This window comes from Nicotiana tabacum, chromosome 10 (assembly GCF_000715075.1).
Source record: "Nicotiana tabacum cultivar K326 chromosome 10, ASM71507v2, whole genome shotgun sequence".
In the NCBI taxonomy this organism is placed as follows: Eukaryota; Viridiplantae; Streptophyta; class Magnoliopsida; order Solanales; family Solanaceae; genus Nicotiana; species Nicotiana tabacum.
This window is the reverse complement of record NC_134089.1, coordinates 166,017,793-166,036,826: the sequence shown is the minus strand read 5'-3', so window position 1 is coordinate 166,036,826 and position 19,034 is coordinate 166,017,793. Positions and strand designations below refer to the sequence as shown.

Sequence of the window (19,034 nt, the reverse complement as noted above, 5' to 3'; positions counted from 1 at the left end):
TAATTTCATAAGTTTTCGTTCTTGAGATACATTATGCAGAGAAGCAATATGATATTTTTGAAAATTTCTTGAGATAATTAGATTTAAAATGCTAAAATAAGCAACATTGTAACTTAATATAATATTATCCGTGCATTGCGCAAGTTCTAATACTAGTAGAAAGAAAAGAAAAAGAAAGAAAAAAAGAGAAGAAATTATCTTTTTCTTTTTTTGGTGAAAAGAGAAGAAACAATCGAATGTGAAAACAAAAGTCAATAAAAATTGGAGTTGGGGACTTTTGGGTGAGTCAATTATGTCAACATTGTAATGACATTGTTGGAACAAATTATTGGGCTCACAGCCCATTCTCTACGGGCTTAAGTTAGCCCAATAGCTCCTATATATACCCGGCTTCACTTTTTTTTTCAATTTCTTCACTGTTAGACGGAATATTCCCCGTCTCTGTAAACTCGAATTCAATTTCTCGCGGTGTATATTGAATTCCAAAGGCGTGTATTATAGCTCCCGTCCAATGGCATCTGTCGACACCGACGTGACTATGGTTCCGGCCGGCGATGGTTCTACCGGTGCCGGAGCTTCATCATCATCTTCCACTAAGAAGGCCAAGCGTTTTGAGATCAAAAAGTGGAACGCCGTCTCTCTATGGGCCTGGGGTAATTTTCTAACCCTAACTTACTCGTGCGCCTACGTTTCTTCATATTTGTAACGATTTGATGATATCATATGTGCTTATGTATGTGTAATGTCTAAATATTTATTGTTACACACACACATACATTAAAGTTCCTGTATAAATGTACGATTTATGTGTGTGTGTGTGTGTGTGCGTGTGTATGTAATGTGTAAATGTTTCTGATTATATGTTTCTGATTATACATACACATACAAAGACAGAGCCACGGGAATTTAATGCAAGTAGATTGGGGTGTGTGTGTGTGTGTGTATGGAAGCACACATTAAACATCATTTAATAGGAACCTGAAGTTAATGGAAGCAGATTGGTCCTTCTATCCTTGAGTATACTCTGGACTTCGCACTTTAACATGATGAACATCATATACGCGCACACACTGACACTTATGCAACTGTTTGTTCGTCACTTTGATACTCAAACACAAACTGCATAGGGGTTTATCTATGCACAAACTCAGGCCTAGAGTTTCATTAGGAGAATGCACTGTCTAGAAAGCAATGATAAGTATTGAAAGTTTTTATACTAGTAGGTATAAACCCCTACTAGAAAGCAATGGTTTGCTATTTTCTTCAGTGGTTATAGTACTGACTTTGATGGAGCTCTGTTTTGTTAGATGTAATGCAATAACAACAACATACCCAGTAAAATCCCACTAGTGGGGTCTGGGGAGAGTAGAGTGTACGCATACCTTACCCCTACCCCGAAAAGGGTAGAGAGGCTGTTTCCAGGAGACTCTCGTCTCAACAGGAGAGGCAATTATATCAGGAAAAAAACAAGAGGATAGACATGTAACAACAAAAGATACCAAAAAGAAAATAACCAAAACAAATAAGTGAAAGGACAATAACACAAAGGAATATTAATTGAATATTACCCGGTGGATTAACACATATGTATACATATTACCAGGAGTTTTAGTGTAATCATATGTACTTCAGTTCAATATTGTGCTACAATTTCATGCGCATATTCTTAAACTCGATAACCCAGACACTAGTTCCATATTGGTATATACTTGTGCTTTACGTACATATACAATTAGCTATTGTTTTGATGTATATGTGACATACGCTTATATGATTTTAATTGAGATTTTCGATGTGTTAATGGAGTCTCTTTACTCGCTGATTGCAGATATTGTGGTTGATAACTGTGCTATCTGTAGGAACCACATCATGGATCTCTGTGAGTGTTGGCTCTCTTTTCTACTGCTTCTGAAGTGCAGTTCTGTCTTATATGATCGTTATTTCATTGCTAAAGCATGTTCCTCTTAGTATTTGCTTTATCTTGTGCTCAATTTATTAGGTATTGAATGTCAAGCTAATCAAGCTAGTGCAACAAGTGAGGAATGCACAGTGGCTTGGGGTATGTTGCTTCTCTTTTATGGAAGTAAAATTGTTCCCAATTTTTATTTCAATCTAGTTTGTCGACCTGCCATGCTTTCCTATGCCTTTCTCTAAGTGATCTGCCATCCTTGTGTATTACCATTTGTTATTTTTGCTATCTCTGAATATATATTATCGTTTTGGGATAGTCAAACGATTCATTTATATATATATTGTTGTCTCTCTCTCTCTCTATATATATAGGGATAATCAAACGATTCATTTGTTGTGGTGATTTAACTTCTGTCAAATGGTTGATTTTGTGATAAGGTGGGATTAATTTTGTTCCAATAATTTAGGTTTTTTTATTTATAGTGTGCCCAGCATTTTAGAGCATACTGTGAGATGTAATTTTCAGTCTTTTGTATGCTGGAATTGGTGCCCAATGAAGGATGCTCTTTTCTCTTGTTTTTTTTAAGCATTGGCCATAGAAGTTTGGACGTTGTTCATAACTGAAGATGTCTATCTTTTAATCTAAACAAGATAGGCATGTTCTTTATTTTTGTCAGAGAAAACTAAGGGAAAGAGGAACTGAGGAAGCAGAACATTTTCTGTACAAGATCATATTGAAAGTTACCCTATGGGATTACACTAAGGTTTAGGTTGGATTGGGTCATGTGAGCATAAATAAATCATAAGATCTTGTTTTAGTAACAGGACATGAAGTATAATTGTCAACAACTGAAGCTAAATACTACTCCCAACAGTTTTGTTACTTGTGTAAGTTACCAAGATATCAGGAATTTGATTATCTTGTTTAAGTCTTTGGTGTGTAAATTTTACTAGGCACAAATATTTTGGTAATAATTGAATTTTTTAATTTTGTTTAAAATTAATTTTTGCATAGAAGATAGTTTATTTTTATTTCATTATTTTGGAGGTTCCTCCCCAATCCGGTCTTTTTATTTCAAACTAATGGTTGTTGTTCACTTTCCTCCTTTCCTTTCTTCTTCCATTATTTGTCTTCACACCTGAAAAACACTTATTCTCCCTCCACAACAAGCTCAGAAGTGGTACCATCTAGTAGGTGAATTTTTCTTCCATATTAAGCTAAGCCTGTACATGCTTCAACAGACCAACACAAAGACCAGTTTATCCCCTTTGTAAACCCCTCATTCTGCTACAAGCTGGGAGAAAGATATAATTGTGAATGAGAACGTAAGCAATTTAATTTCAGGGGGAAGGGAAGAGGAACAAAACTTTTTTGTTATCATCAGTTCTTTTTACCTAGTGTGTCTCTACTTTTGGTTTTAGTGGATAATCAAAAGGTTTTTTCCCATTCCTAGTTTTCATTTTTGAATGAAAGGGGGAACCTATTTTCTCACCAAACTACATAGATTTATGAGAATACGACTCCCTCAGAATACTTTTTCTTTTGTTCGGGGGAAGGAATGGCATTGGCTTGGTTGAAGAAATTGGATATTCTGTGCTTCTCTTGTGGCCTTTCCATTGTATAAGCGATGATGTAATGAAGATGTGATCATGACATATTATATTATGCTGAGTCATCAACTTATCTGACTCAAAGGAGCAATGATAAGTGACAATCTTGTCAATTATTATTAATTTATTTTTTAAAATTCTGACTTCTTGAAATTAGAGATGCTGCCAAGAGGATTTTACTTTACCTTTATTATTTGAAGGTAACTCTGGCTTTCTTGATGTATTTTACTTGTAATGCTATTGCAGTTGGACTAAATTAATTTACTAGCAGATATGCTAGGAATGTGTTAGTGGGACCTAAACTTAGTCATATTTCTTCTTCTATCACTTTAGCCACTCATTAAAAATCTTTCCTTCTACACGATAAGGCATTTATCTGATATTATGCTGCTACCCCGACCATAATTATATCTTGCATTTGCATTGTTGCTGCCTAAGAATTGAGCTCTGTGCTCTTCATGTTTTTATCTATTGGAGAAACTTACTTTATCAGATGCATTTGCTTTCTTTGACTGTATGTTTTACCCCCTGGCATATATCTGATATCTAGCAGATTATATCCTGTAGCAGTGTTAGGACTGCATTCCTTGAGTCAGCTTGACATGGTTCAGAGGGCTTCAATAGTTGCTATATCTACCTTCTGTTTTTTTTAAATATTTTTTTGTTTCCAGTGACCAAGGACTGCATTTTCCGTGAATATTAGAATTTAAGGGGCAGAAATTTATACTTTTCATCCCTTTATGTAATTTTTAATATGGATATCCATCTATAGTTGGGAATTCACAGTTTGGCCATTTGCTGCTTATTTCAGGAGTTTGCAACCATGCATTCCACTTCCATTGCATTAGCAGGTGGCTCAAGACTCGTCAAGTCTGTCCACTTGGTAAGTTGTATGCTAATGCTGTGTTGTTATCTATACAATGTAGCATTATGCATATCTCCTAACAGTTGTGTGTTTGTTTTATTCTTCAGATAACAGCGAGTGGGAGTTTCAGAAATATGGTCACTAGAATTTGCTGCTCCTATACAGGAAGTGGAATTTTCAGAAATATGGTCACTAGAAATTGCTGCTCCTGTAAAAGAAGTGGGATATTCAGAAATATGATTAATTTGGTCAGAGTATACTGATTGAATTACCCGCCTAGGTACGACTATGTGCTTTTGTGCTTTTAGTTCATAGACGTGACTGTGGATACGACTATGTGAACTTGTGCTATTTTGGATGTGCCGTTGATTCTTTCATCAAGTAATTTGGTCATCTTTTTGGGTAACTGGCAGTTTATTTGTTCCGCCGCCATTATCACTACCTGTGATTTATGGCTAAACATAAATTCCTATGCTGTCTTCTGGAGCAGATACTAATAATGTTGGGGATAAGGTGCTATTTTGACTGCCCTCTGCTACACTTTGTTAAATGGCATTTATGCCACTCTGTTATGTTTTGTGTGACCCTAGATGAACCAAATACAGAGGCCAAACTAGAGGAGGATTATAAGAGACAAAGGTCAAGTATAAAGACATTAAATATATAGTAGCATCGCAAATGTTTAAAATGGTAGCTAAAATGTGAAAGAGTAGACATGAATGTCAAGATATTTATAAAAAAAAACAAAGAAGGTAACTTGCTACAATAGGTTACGTGGGAGATAAATACAGATAACTAGATGGAAAACAAGTAGGTAATTTGCGACGTTAGGTTCAGGTACACTAGATGTGTAAAGTTATCTTGCGCTATTAGTTATATCAAAGTTCTATAATTTTAATCTCTCAATTTATTTCCTGAAAGAATTGGATAAGCAAACCAGCTCATGAAGAAGGGATTATCATTAGGCTTTATTTACTTTAACACAAAAGGCGTGAGACGTGATGATTATTAGATTGTAAAGCGTTGTTGGTAGGAATGCACAATCTGCAACATTATCCCATTTGACTAATGATTATTTGAGGGAATAACCTAATATAGTAATTCAAAAAGGAGAAAGGATACATTCTTGAGTATTTCATAGTTGTAAATTCTTTCCTCTTTTTCTCGTTTACAATAATGGTTGTCGCAAGAAGAAATATTATTATATATGGTAATATAGGTAAAGCTGTTAATATTTTACGCTTTTATTGGACCCAATTTGGATCAAATGGATGATATTTAAATCATGGATCAAAGCACGCAGTGGAATGATTCAATGAGCAAGGCCCATGCAGAAAGGGTATTCTAAGTGTAGGGTCATGGTCTACTTCATTACAGCAATGGTTACCTAATTTGATTTTGCCCAGCTAGGGCAACTACTTCACTATCACAATATCACTTCAAGTTCATTTACGAGAGACACTTTAGTTAAAATTTTAAGAATAAAATATTACCTATTTTCTGTTCTAAAATAAACGAGAAATTGTTTAATAAAATAAGGTTATAGGTATTTTCTAATCTAAAACAAAGTACTATTTAATAATCACGTTTCAGTTGTATAACATTAAGTATGGTCGATTTCGATTTTAATGGTGTTAACGTGGCCTATAAGTCACGGATTTAAGTTATAGAAGCAACCATTAATACTAGCATTAGGGTAGGTTGTCAGTATCATACCTCTTAGGTTGCGTCCTTTCTCCGAACCCTACATAAACACGAAATATTTTGTATATCTTTTTCCCGAATCCTACATGAACACGAAATATTTTGTGTATGGAATTGTGCTTTTCTAAACATCGGTTTAGATAAATTTTTACCGTGTTGGATGCTGTGTCATTGTTGAAAGTAGAGAGGAACAACGTCGGACCACTTGCCCTCGAGCACATAAAATTAATAGGTTTCTCTTGTCTTTCTCATCATGTTTGAGGGACAAACAGAGTTGGGAAATGGGCCTTTATTCCCAAATCCCACTTAAAAGTGAAAAAACAGCGCATGCCTAATATTATTCGGCAAGTGTTAATTATCTGAAAATCAGAATTCAAAGTTAAAAAGCAAAAAAGAGAAAAAGCCAAAGGAAATGAATGAAAGAGTAAAAACGAATAACGTCGCCTGAGAGATTCGAACTCTCGCGGGGAAACCCCATGTACTTAGCAGGCACACGCCTTAACCACTCGGCCAAAGCGACTGTTGTTGACAATCAACCAATAGCTTAGATTATTGTTCTTTCTAGCTTATGTGACATATTTCACTCGATAGCACGTGCAAAAAGGTCTAGAAACAATTTTTTTACCTTCTCAAGATAAATTAAGGTCTGCGTATACATTACCCTTCTCATACCTCATTTGTGGAATTACTTTGGGCTTGTTATTATTGTAGTCCATGCAAAAAAAAAAAATGATTTTTTCTTCTTCTAAATTTGGAGATAACTTGAATTTAAACTTCTTATTTGTCCTCAACGACAAGCTTTTATAGCTATAAAAAATATTATGATATATTTAAGATAATAAATTTTATATCTTTTTCTCAAATTCTATGTCTATTCAAACATGATCAATTAAAATGAAACGGAAAAGGTAGATATATAAGAAAAACACCCAAATGGTTTTATAAAACTAGGCAGAGGGAGTAGTTTATAGAAGCAAAACACCAAAATAGCTAAATTTCTAGATGCACACATCACGGTGCTACAAAAGCAATAAAAAACATCTTTCCCATGCGAATGTTACACTATCTAACAAAAGTAGGAATTAGAAAGAGAGGGGGAAAAGGAATTGGAAAGAGAGAGAATAAAGCATCTTTAATTTCCCATGTAATTTATTATTAAAATTCATACATATAATAAGTGCTTAACTTGACTACTAATCGGATTTGGTGATTGTGACTTATAGTCGCATTAACGAATGACATTGCATTTAGTGAAGGTGACTTGTAAATCACAAAGACAAACGTGATTTATAAAACGCAATTTGCAATTACGATTTATAAAACGCAATTACACAATTCTTTCTCCGTTACTGTTCAACCTTAAGTTGCATTATCCGCTATGACGTTATAACTAGCAGTGAAGAGTTTTAACCAAAGTAAGCATTGCTATAAAATTTTAAGTGGAGAACTCATGAAGAAGGAAAAAAGAGAAGGATTACAGGCGAATTTAATGTTTATTAACATTGGGTGAAAATTATTAACATCCTCAATTTTACTTAAAAAATCAAACTACTACTTTAACTGTGCACAAATAAATGTTTCCATCCTCCTATTTCAATTGAATTTTTTAATGCTTATTTTACTCTCTAAATTATATCAGATTTTTCTCTCTTTCCTATGCAAATGTTACCGTCTAGGGGCGTAGAAACTAAACCGAAAAATCGCACCAAATCGAAAAGTCAATCAAACCGATTAACCTTCTCTCCCCCTCCCCCGTGCTAGGTTTGATTTGATTAAGTTTGGTATTGAGTAAAAAAAATCCGAACCAAACCGGCTTATAAATATATAATTTTAATTTTATATATACTTTTAAGACTTTATATAGAATTTTCTTTACAAAAATTCTAGAAATATGAAATATTTTATTTTTATTAACCTTAAATAATGGGTTATATGATCACTTTCTTATCAAGTATTACTAAAATGCATCAATCTCTTTGTTCTTCCATGTTCATATGTCAAGATTTATTAAATTCTTATATTTTTTTTGAATTTGAAGTGGTATTTCGATAATCTAAAATTAAATAGGATATATTATTAATTAGGTATCATATTGAATTTTATATCTAATTATTAAATTCGTTTAACCTTGAAAGTATACATCAATGAAAAATTATTGTCAGACGACTAAAAAAGTAACTATCATGTGTTATTAACAAAATTCTCCCATAAAGATATTTTAATAGAACATATATTTGTCATTTTTTTTAATTTTGACTAAACATATATTTACTTATAAAAAAATTAACAAAGTAAGATTGAAAAAATATTCATGTTACAAAAAATCCGAAAAAATCAATAACCTGACAAAAACGAACCAATCCAAACTGATATTTGTATGAGTCAAAATTAGATCAGAGAAATTCGACACGCAGAGATATAAGGTCGAGGTCGGACAGTCATCAATACGGCCGAGGTCGAACAATCACCAATAGCCGAGGTCGGACAATCACCAATAACCGAGGTCGGACAGTCACCAATAAGGCCGAGGTCGGACAGTGATGAAATAGCTAGTTTGTTTTGGAATCCTCAAACTGAATATTTCCTCTAATTGTACTTTTTTAGGATTTTCTATGGATACCCCTTATAAATAGGAAGAGAGGACTTCCAGAAAGGGGGTGGTTCTCTCTCCCTCTCTCTCTCTCTAGAAAATATGTAAACATACCTCTTTAAAAAAATTAGAGGATCTGTGATCCGAGACCTTCATTAGATCTAAAAAGGGTCTTAAGGTTCTTGTATATGTTACCATTCGTCTTTATCAAATTAAAGAGGATACGCTCCACTCAAGATTTGGTGAATCTTTTCCTTTATTTACATTTTATTGTCATTTAATGTTACTTAATGCATCTTTTTTATGCTATTAAATCTGGCCATAATCACGGCCAATGTTTATATTCAGCTATATTTTTTTATTCATATTATTTATCTCAAATCTAGAGTTAATTATCTTTAACTAGGATTTACCCCTTCATCTTTGATTGATTTGTTCAAAAAGATTTTAATATCTTTTGAGTCAAACAATATTATTTATGTGATTTGATTGTAATAAAAATCAAACCAATTCGATCTACGTAAACCTCAATGTTACATTATCTAGCTAAAGCAGGAATTGGAAAGAGAGGAGCTTTATTTGATTTATGAGTCATGCATTTGCAGGCAACTAGGCAAAAAGCTCTCCTCGAACTTGTAAAAGTTTTCCCGTCCAATTGCCAAAGCATTTATAGGTTACAATTTACATCCATTTGCATAGCAGGAACTAAAGTCGTCTTTCACAAAATTTGAAGTATCAATTTTGTCTTCATATATCCCTTTTATTTTCTTGGTTCCAATTTGTTTATCAGAGCTGCTATTCGTCCAAACTCAGCGTGGCCCAACAATGATCACTGTCACGATCCGGATTTCTCATCCGCGATAGTTGTGATGGCGCCTACTCGTGAAAGCTAGGCAAGCCGCTTAATATAGAATCCTTAACTCTTTTATTTAGCCTTTTCTAACAATTTAAACTAACATGTGATTAACAGTGAAATATTAACGATAAATAGATACAAGCGGAAGACTTAATCTAATAAATTTACCATAACTAGTACAACAGTGCCAATATACATCTCTACCCAGAATCCGGTGTCACAATATTACGGACTGTTTACGAATTACTACATACAAATGTGTGAAAGGAAAGTACAATCTATCTCGGAAGCAAATGAAAACAGAATACATATAAGGCTAGAAGAGAACGTCGTGCCTATGGACGCCTGCAGGACTACCTCGGGATCTCTAGTTGGACTGAAGGCAGCCACCAATGCTACGGTCCAAAAGCTACCGCTCCGGGATCTGCACATAGTGCAGAGTGTAGTATCAGCACAACCGACTCCATGTGCCGGTAAGTGCCTGGCCTAACTCCGGCGAAGTAATGACGAGGCTAGGACCAGACTATCAAATAAACCTGCGCAGTTATATAATATACAACGAAAAATAAAACAAGAATAAACAAGTATAGATGGAAGGTGGTACATGTTGTGGGGAAATATCGATACCAACAGTAAATTAAGAGGAAAGCTTAAGAACAATTTAGAATTTATAGCAAAACAATAAGGACTCGTATCCAATCTAAAATCACTTCGTATTATCAATTGTTGCGGCACGCAACCCATTCCCAAAACATACTAACTCCGTTGCGGCATGCAACCTGATCCATAGCATTTATCACTGTTGCGGCGCGCAACCTGATCCAATTATATTATTGTTGCGGCGTACAACCCGATCCAAATATAATATTGTTGCGGCGTGCAACCCGATCCAAATATAATATTGTTGCGGCGTGCAACCCGATCCAAATATAATATTGTTGCGGCGTGCAACCCGGTCCAAATATACAATTCAACATTAATCACAACAAAAGTCCCGGCAAGGGATCAATAAAGAAACCACACTATCCCGGTAAGGAAATCGACAGTATAAGCAACTACGTCCCGGCAAGGAAAATCAACTATAACCAAACTTGTTCCAACATCTAACTACCTCAATTAGCACCAATACTCAATCATAAGTACTTCCCACGAGGATAATCATAATTCTTGCTCAACACAGAAAATCAACAACTTAGGCATTTGTAGGATTTATCAAGAACACAACACTTTCTATTTTAAGACTCACAGTCATGCTTGACACCAACGTATAGATACTTGTTGCCATGCCTATACATCGTACTCAACAAATAACATGTAGCACATAGGACAAAACTCCTAATCCCTCAAGCTAGGGTTAGACCAAACACTTACCTCGATGCCACAAACATAACTCAAACCTCTACTATCGCTTTACCTCGTGATTTCACCACCAATTCGCTCGTATCTAGCCACAAGTTACTTAATTACATCAATAAATGCTAAATGAATCAATTCTAATGCATGAAAATGAGTTTTCTAAAGTTTTACCCAAAAAGTCAAAAATCGCCCCCAGGCCTATATGGTCAAAACCCGAGGTTCGAACCAAAACCCGATTACCCATTCCCCTACGAACCCAAATATATAATTTATTTTGAAATCGGACCTCAAATCGAGGTCCAAATCCCCAATTTTTGAAAAACTTAGGTTCTACCCAAAACACCCAATTTCCCCAATGAAAATTATTGATTTTGAGTTAAAATCATGTGAAAAGATGTTAATGATTGAAGAAAACGAGTTAAAATTAACTTACAATCGATTTGGAAGAAGAGTTGTCTTTGAAAAATCGCCCAAGAGTGTTTTGGTTTTGAAAGAGTGTGAAAAATAGGAGATTTTCGGTTAAGTTATAAAATTGCAGGTTGCAGCTATGTGAATTGCGACCAGGGTTCGCAAACCCCGACCTCTGCTATGTTTGCATTTGCGAAGAGGTTCTCGCATTTGCGAGCTAGGAAATGCGACCAAAATATCGTATTTGCGACGATTGGCCACAAGCTGGTTGAACGCATTTGCGATTAAAATACTCTCAATTGCGAGATAGGCTGGCCTGGGCTACTTTCGCAATTGCGACATAAGTCCAAAAATCCACCCCGTGGCCTATCCAAAACTCACCCGAGCCATCGGGGCTCCAAACCAATCATGCACACCAACCTAAAAATATCGTACAGACTTGCTCATGAATTCAAGTCACCAAAATAACATCAACAACTTTGAATTTAGCATCAAAATCATGAAATTTTCTTAAGAACTCCAAATTTCCATTTTTTCTCAAAAATGATCCGATTCACGTCGTTTCAAGTCCGTTTCTTACAAAATTTCACAGACTTACCTTAAATCACATATAAGACCTGTATCAGGCACCGGAACCAAAATACGTGCCCGATACCATCAATTTTTAATCACAATTTATTTCCAAATCTCATAAATAATTTCAGAAAATAATTTTCGTTAAAAATTCTTTTCTGGGGCTTGGGACCTCGGAATTTGATTCTGGGCATACACCCAAGTCATATATTTTCCTACGGACCCTCAGGGACCGTCAAATCACGGGTTCGGGTTCGTTTATCCAAAATTTTGACCGAAGTCAACTTAAATATATTTTAAAATCAAAATTCATCATTTTTCACAGATTTTCACATAATAGCTTTCCGTCTATGCACTCGGACTGCGCATGTAAATCGAGGTAATGCCGAAAGAGGTTTTTAAGGCCTCAGAATGCAAAATTTACTTTTAACACAAGTAATAATCTTTTGGGTCATCACAACCACACTGGTGAAATACCATTAAAGCCCTTCATTTCTCATTTGACTTAATAGCCATTTTTCCCTCCAAAATTAGTTAATAAATATTGATTATCCCAAAATATTGATCCCATAAATTAACATTCTCTCATGTGAATATCAACCAACTTTGTATGTATATCTATATTATTACGTATTTATTTTATTTTTTAAATAAAATTATATGGATGGGATTATCAAAAGCCTTCGTATACACATACATATACTATTACGTATTTTTAAAAAAAATATAATTTATACGATGGGAAGATCAAAAGTCTAGTATCTATACATAATATTATTTTTTATATGGTATACAAACTTATAATAGCCCTTTGATGAGATAGTTGTCAAATAGCCCTTTGATGAGGTAGCTGTAATAATAATAGTTGTAAGTTCTCTCTCTCAATGCTCTCGGCGTAAGTTAGTCTAACCTACACTGGTGTGATAATGGTAGGGGCGAGAGGCAGGGGTGGTGGCCAAGGAAGAGGACGAGGTCGACCACGAAAGATACCGATTGATAATTTTGAAATTACAGCAGGAAACAATGAAGTTTCAAAGGAAGATGAGGAAGATGTGATTGTCGCACCTCCTTTTCACCGCGCCCGTGGGGCGCGTGGGGAGTTTTCTCCAATTGAAGGACAGTCGAAACGAGATTTATTTAATTATTTCAGAGTCGCCGCCTGGGAATTTTAAGGCGTCCCAAGTCACCTGTTTTAATCCCTGAATCGAGGAGAATATGACTCTGTTTATTATTCTGCGAACCAGAAATCCTGAGTAAGGAATTCTGTTAATCCGGAAGAAGGTGTTAGGCATTTCCGAATTCCGTGGTTCTAGCACGGTCGCTTAACTGTTTTTATTATTGGCTTAATTATCTTGATTTTACTAAATACGTTTTTATTGCATGATTTGGCTACTGCTTTTTACTTATTGTTTACAATTATATGGACGAATTACGCGTACGTATATTCGTATTCTATATTTTTTATAATTACTGGGAATTGTGCCACGCGTACGTGTACACAATAAAATTGTCCATGTTATAGTTTTTATAAAAAATATATATTAAAAATAAAATCAGGAACATCATCACTCTTTTTATTTAGAATATGAACTGCACACCTCGGGTTATATGAAATTATTTTAACATCCTTGGAAAAATCCCTTTCTTAAATATTCGCTCGAAATTGCGCGTACGCATAATCCGAATTTGCTTTTTATTAAAAATATAATCAGGGTACGCGAACGCATCCCTAATTGCGTAAAATTTTTGTAATAATATTATGGATTTTCCACAAAATTGTTTATTATATCTACACATTTTTTATATGAAATTCCTGTAAAATTCATATTTTAGGGGATGCCTTTAAATTCTTAAAAGAATTCACAATTTATTAAGTATTGCCCGTTGACTATAATTTCCGAGTATTAATTATGTTCATCCCAAGACTATTCAAATTCAAAGTAAAATAAGAACATGATTAATACTATTCTTCACAAATACAACATATACATATACCAAAGGATGAATGCCATATGAAACTCACAAAAATAATTTATGAAGGGAAGAAGTATTTTTGAACAATTTTTATTTATTTTAATTAATGCAAATTCTACTTTTATTTACCATTGATATAAAGTGTTGCGATTTGTTCTTATACATATCACCTCATTCTCACATGCTTGTTTTTGATCCAGAATTATAATTGCTCAGTTTATTTATAACGATAAATAATCAAATTGATGAGAAAAGAGTTATTATGCAAATTGATTCAATTCGAATTGTATTACATACAACATAGTTGTACGCCTAAACATTCATAATATTCTTAACATCATGACGAGCTATACCAACTCACTTTACTCATATGATTATACCTGTCGTCATACCATATAATAACTTATACTAATCTAAACAAAATCATATTTGTTACAAGATATACTACTAATGTAACTTCTTAATATTTTCATTCTACTTTACATTTAGCTAATGGTATTATGAGATGTAATCAATGGCCCATTTTTATGCCTTACTCTCTGTTTTGACAATTCACATATACCTATACCCATGAGATTTCGGAATGGCTAACATTATTACAAAGCTTTATATGAATTTCAAATTAAGACAATTAACTCATAGCTATCAAATTGAATTCACTACTAGTTAACTAACATGAAACAGAAAAATGAAATTTAAACTAATGAACTTGGACAATTAGAAACAGAATTGCAATTCAGGCTTCATGGATTTGTCATGTTGAATCTCTTTTCAACATAAAATTCAAAAGATAAGTACCTGGAAATGAAGGTAGAAGAAGTAAATTTCAGCAGTAGCAGCAGTAACAAAATACTGGCAGAATATCAGTATTTCCACAGATTTGAGCAATAACAAGACCCGAGAAACCCAGATTCACAAGAGTAAAGCTTCTTAAAGAACTTCAGATTTTAAAACCAAATAGTATCAGTACACAGACCCGGACAGATTCCAAAAAGAACAACAAAGTTTCGGATTTTTTCTTTTTCTTTTCTATTTTTTCTGTTTCAGCTTCACTGTGTGTGTGTGTGTGCAAATACTTTCTTTTCTATTTCTTTTTCTGAAAGAGCTCCTAAATCAGATTTCTTCTCCTTTCAAAATCAGATTTTTCTTCTTAAAATCTTTCTGTTTTAAAATCTGCCTCTATCAGATTTTTTCTCTTTCAAAAATGTCTCTCCAGCTCTCTCTGAAAACTGATCTCTCTTTCAAAATCTCTCTGAAAAACTCCTCCCCAAATCAGTCCCAATCCCCTCTATCTTATACAGGGCTGTCCCCCCTTTTTTAAGTGCTGCCCGGACCCCTTTCTTCTTTTTAAAATCAGAAAATCCCATTAAAAATCTGCTTTTACTACTTTAAGTCCCATTAAGTGATCTTTTTCCTGATTTTCAGCAGCCCATTACCCTTTTTTTCCCATTATCACACTAAATAATAGCCATTAACTTTCTACTTTCAGCTCACTACTCTTATCACATTACCCTACTGTTTCTATCCCAGAAATACCCTTGAAAATCCTACTGTAATTACAGTTTTTTTAAACTAAAATTCAGAATCTGATACAAAACAGATTAAAAATCTGTTCAAACCTAACTATCAACCTGAATTAAAACAGCTAACCAATTCTCTTAAGTTCTGGACTGAATATTAACTGAGAATGGACTTTTTCTAACACAATGGTATCTAATCAATACTTGTGAAATTGAGTTTAAACCTAACATCACAACAACATCACACAGAATTCAGTACAATAATTCAAACTGAACTTCAACTTTTGAACTAAAATCAAACAAACAGGAGCATTGTCAATATACTGACAATGCCCTGAAACTTAATGTTCAGGAAACAATATACATACAACATTTATTCTGACAGACCTATTGATTTACAAACGAGTATTAATTAAACTGATTATCTACAACATTTGTCAACAAACAGTCTATAGAAACAGATTGTTTTCAATCAGTATTATCATAAACGAGAATTCATAATATAACTAATCGACGAACTTAATCGAGTCGATTACACACATTGTAAATAATCATACTGGCAGAAACAATGGTATAATTTGGATCAAATAGACGGGTATAAGGCAGAATCACAGAATTGACTAGAAAATTATGAAAAATTAAACAGACTAATGAAACAAACATATAATACACGTAGAATACACATAAGAAAAAATAAAAAAAAATAATACCTCTGACCCTTCAAATATATTCCGACTTGGACTCAACTTGGATTCGGAATTTGTTTGAAATCAAACAGACCTTAGTCGAAGTATTTTCCACTGAAAATACTTCGACTAAGGTCGATTAAACCTCAATCTTTTAATCAATTTGGACAAAAATCCAGAAGTTTGGTATTTCTAGGGTTCCTGAAGGTTCGATTTGAGACCTAATCATTTCTGGTTAGATTCGAGGGAAACCAAATACGACACAAGGGTGAGGGAAGCCTAGGGGTTATTTGGTGTCACTTTGGAACAGATCTGGGTAAGTTTTTGTTTGGCTCGAATCTTCAAAAGAAGATTCGAGAAGCTCTGAAGTGATTCGAGCCAAACAAACACCGGATCCATAACGAGGCATGCTAGGGGGTGCTATGGTGTTAACTAGGGGCTGTTTGGTTTAGATCTAAGTTTGGCTCGAATATTCAAATGAAGATTCGAGAACCTTCAGGAAGATTCGAGCCAAGCGGCTAACATATTCGGATAGAGGGTGTTCAGGGGGTTCTGGGGTGTTAAGGTGGTGACCGGCGGCGTTGATGCCGCCGGGTTTCAGGCGGTGGGGAATAAGGGCGGCTAGGGTTAGGGGGGGTCTGAGGAAGGTGATGATGAACAGTGGAGAGGGAGGGGGGGGTTTAGTTAGGGGGCCGGGGTAAGGATTATGGGCTTATATAGGGACGGGGTGGGTTGATGCTGACCGTCAGATCTAATAGGATGAGTGGTCAGGATTTATTCACTTAACCAAACGACGTCGTTTAGCTTAAGTTTGGGGGAACGGGTTGAACCGGGTGTTGGATCGGGTAAGGATTGTGGGTTAGGGTGATGAGATCTCATCCGTTGATTGGATTTGATCGAACGGTCCATGATGAACCACGACCAAATGTTGTCGTTTTGACTCTTTTGGACTGGACCGGACCTGGGCTGTTTGGATTGGCTGTAGGGAGGGGTTAACTCGATTTGGGCCTGGATTTTAATCCCGGCCCGATTTTGTGTATATATATATATTTCATTTTTTCTAATTTAAATTTCTAATTTTAATTATAAAACAATTTTAACTTCACAAAAATATATTAATTACTCTATAACAATTATTTAACACATAGACAAAACATCAATCACACAGTGGAATATTTAAAATAGAACTATTGCATATTTTTGTGATTTTATTTAAATTATCTTTTAAATGCATAATTAAATCCTATATGTATGCAACATGTATTTTATTTTATTTTTCATTTTATTATGACAAAGTAAATATTTACGGACATAACACAAATATTTAACACCACGCAAATTCAAAAATTACACAGTAAAAGAAATTTATTTTATTTTTTTTTTGATTTATTTTGGAGTAGTTTTCGTTAAGGCAAAAATCACGTGCTCACAGCTGCCCCTCTTTGTGCGGAAACTCGAAGAGTTTTCGTGCAAAGATAAAGTGAGCGGATACGAGCGATTTTTGTCCGTTCAAATACTCCGTGAGAAGCATTTTTTGAAAGATTTGACCGAACCTCTGCTTCAAAGGTTTCCTACATATCCTTGGCTATAAAGGAATCAGGTCAATGTAGTTCGGGAAGTTTTTGGTAGCTGGGACTACCGTGGGACTGTGATGTTACTACTGCTTCGTGCTGTTTTTACTGCTTGCTGACCTCCTTAACACACCTTACTTCAAAGGTAATACAAAAAAGCTAAACTAGACTAGGGTACATGAATTATAAAAATCTTATCTAGATCATGCCCTTGCGTTTCTTGTTGTCTTGATATCTTGGTGACTCTTGGGCATTTGGCTTATTCCGTATTCCTTTTCATTGTGTCCCGTATTTTCTTCTGGGACTCTTGTTGTTTCTTGTTGGGGATTTTGTTGGACTCTTCTGCTTTATTGATTCTAAATGTGCTCCTTTACCATATGAGCGGGCTTTTGATTTTAAAACTTCAATTGCATTCCCTCGTTCTCCAGGTGGGTGCCTTGACTGCTTCTTTTCTTTCTTCATCCTCATTCTCCAGGTGGACGCCTGATTGCTTCTTTTCTTTCTTCATCCTCATTCTCCAGGTGGACGCCTGACTTCTTTTTAACTTCTTCATCCTTGTTTTCCAGGTGGATGCCTGACTTCTTTTTAACTTCTTCATCCTTGTTTTCCAGGTGGACGCCTGACTTCTTCAAATCTCATCCTCATTCTCCAGGTGGACGCCTGACTTCTTCAATTCTTTGTCCTCATTCTCTAGGTGGACGCCTGACTTCTTCAATTCTCATCCTCATTCTCCAGGTGGACGCCTGACTTCCTTAATTCTCATCCTCATTCTCCAGGTGGACGCCTGACTTCTTTAATTCTCATCTTCATTCTCCAGGTGGACGCCTGACTTCTTTAATTCTTCATCCTCATTCTCCAGGTGGACGCCTGACTTCTTTAATTCTTCATCCTCATTCTCCAGGTGGACGCTTGACTTCTTTAATTCTTCATCCTCATTCTCCAGGTGGACGCCTGACTTCTTCAATTCTTATCCTCATTCTCCAGGTGGACGCCTGACTTCTTCTATTCTCATCCTCATTCTCCAGGTGGAACGCCTGACTTCTTTAATTCTCATCCTCATTCTCCAGGTGGACGCCTGACTTCTTTAATTCTTCATCCTCATTCTCCAGGTGGACGCCTGACTTCTTTAATTCTTCATCGTCATTCTCCAGGTGGACGCCTGACTTCTTCAATTCTTTGTCCTCATTCTCCAGGTGGACGCCTGACTTCTTCTTTTTCTCATCCTCATTCTCCAGGTGGACGCCTGACTTCTTTAATTCTCATCCTCATTCTCCAGGTGGACGCTTGACTTCTTCTTTTTCTCATCCTCGTTCTCCAGGTGGATGCCTGACTTCTTCTTTTTCTCATCCTCATTCTCCAGGTGGACGCCTGACTTCTTCTATTCTCATCCTCATTCTCCAGGTGGACGC

At 35.3% G+C, this 19,034-nt stretch overlaps 1 protein-coding gene and 1 non-coding gene across 2 annotated transcripts; one reads left to right on the top strand and one right to left on the bottom strand.

Moving 5' to 3' along the window:
* Window positions 1-405: 405 nt before the first annotated feature.
* On the top strand, window positions 406-4,793 carry LOC107784644 (RING-box protein 1a). The gene is made up of 5 exons (XM_016605801.2): window positions 406-653; window positions 1,829-1,879; window positions 2,000-2,059; window positions 4,334-4,405; window positions 4,495-4,793. The coding sequence occupies exons 1-5, from the start codon at window positions 512-514 to the stop codon at window positions 4,530-4,532; spliced, it is 363 nt and encodes a 120-aa protein (XP_016461287.1). The 5' UTR covers window positions 406-511; the 3' UTR covers window positions 4,533-4,793.
* A 1,736-nt stretch (window positions 4,794-6,529) lies between these two features.
* TRNAS-GCU (transfer RNA serine (anticodon GCU)) lies at window positions 6,530-6,611 on the bottom strand. Its single transcript has one exon. It is a non-coding gene; the product is annotated as a tRNA-Ser (tRNA).
* Window positions 6,612-19,034: the final 12,423 nt, after the last annotated feature.

Excerpts from the sequence above, each read along its gene's own strand:
- LOC107784644 (XM_016605801.2), top strand. The coding sequence starts at position 512 with ATGGCATCTGTCGACACCGACGTGACTATGGTTCCGGCCGGCGATGGT. Across the intron at positions 2,060-4,333 it reads GGAATGCACAGTGGCTTGGG|GAGTTTGCAACCATGCATTC; the intron begins GTATGTTGCTTC and ends TGCTTATTTCAG. Across the intron at positions 4,406-4,494 it reads TCGTCAAGTCTGTCCACTTG|ATAACAGCGAGTGGGAGTTT; the intron begins GTAAGTTGTATG and ends TTTATTCTTCAG.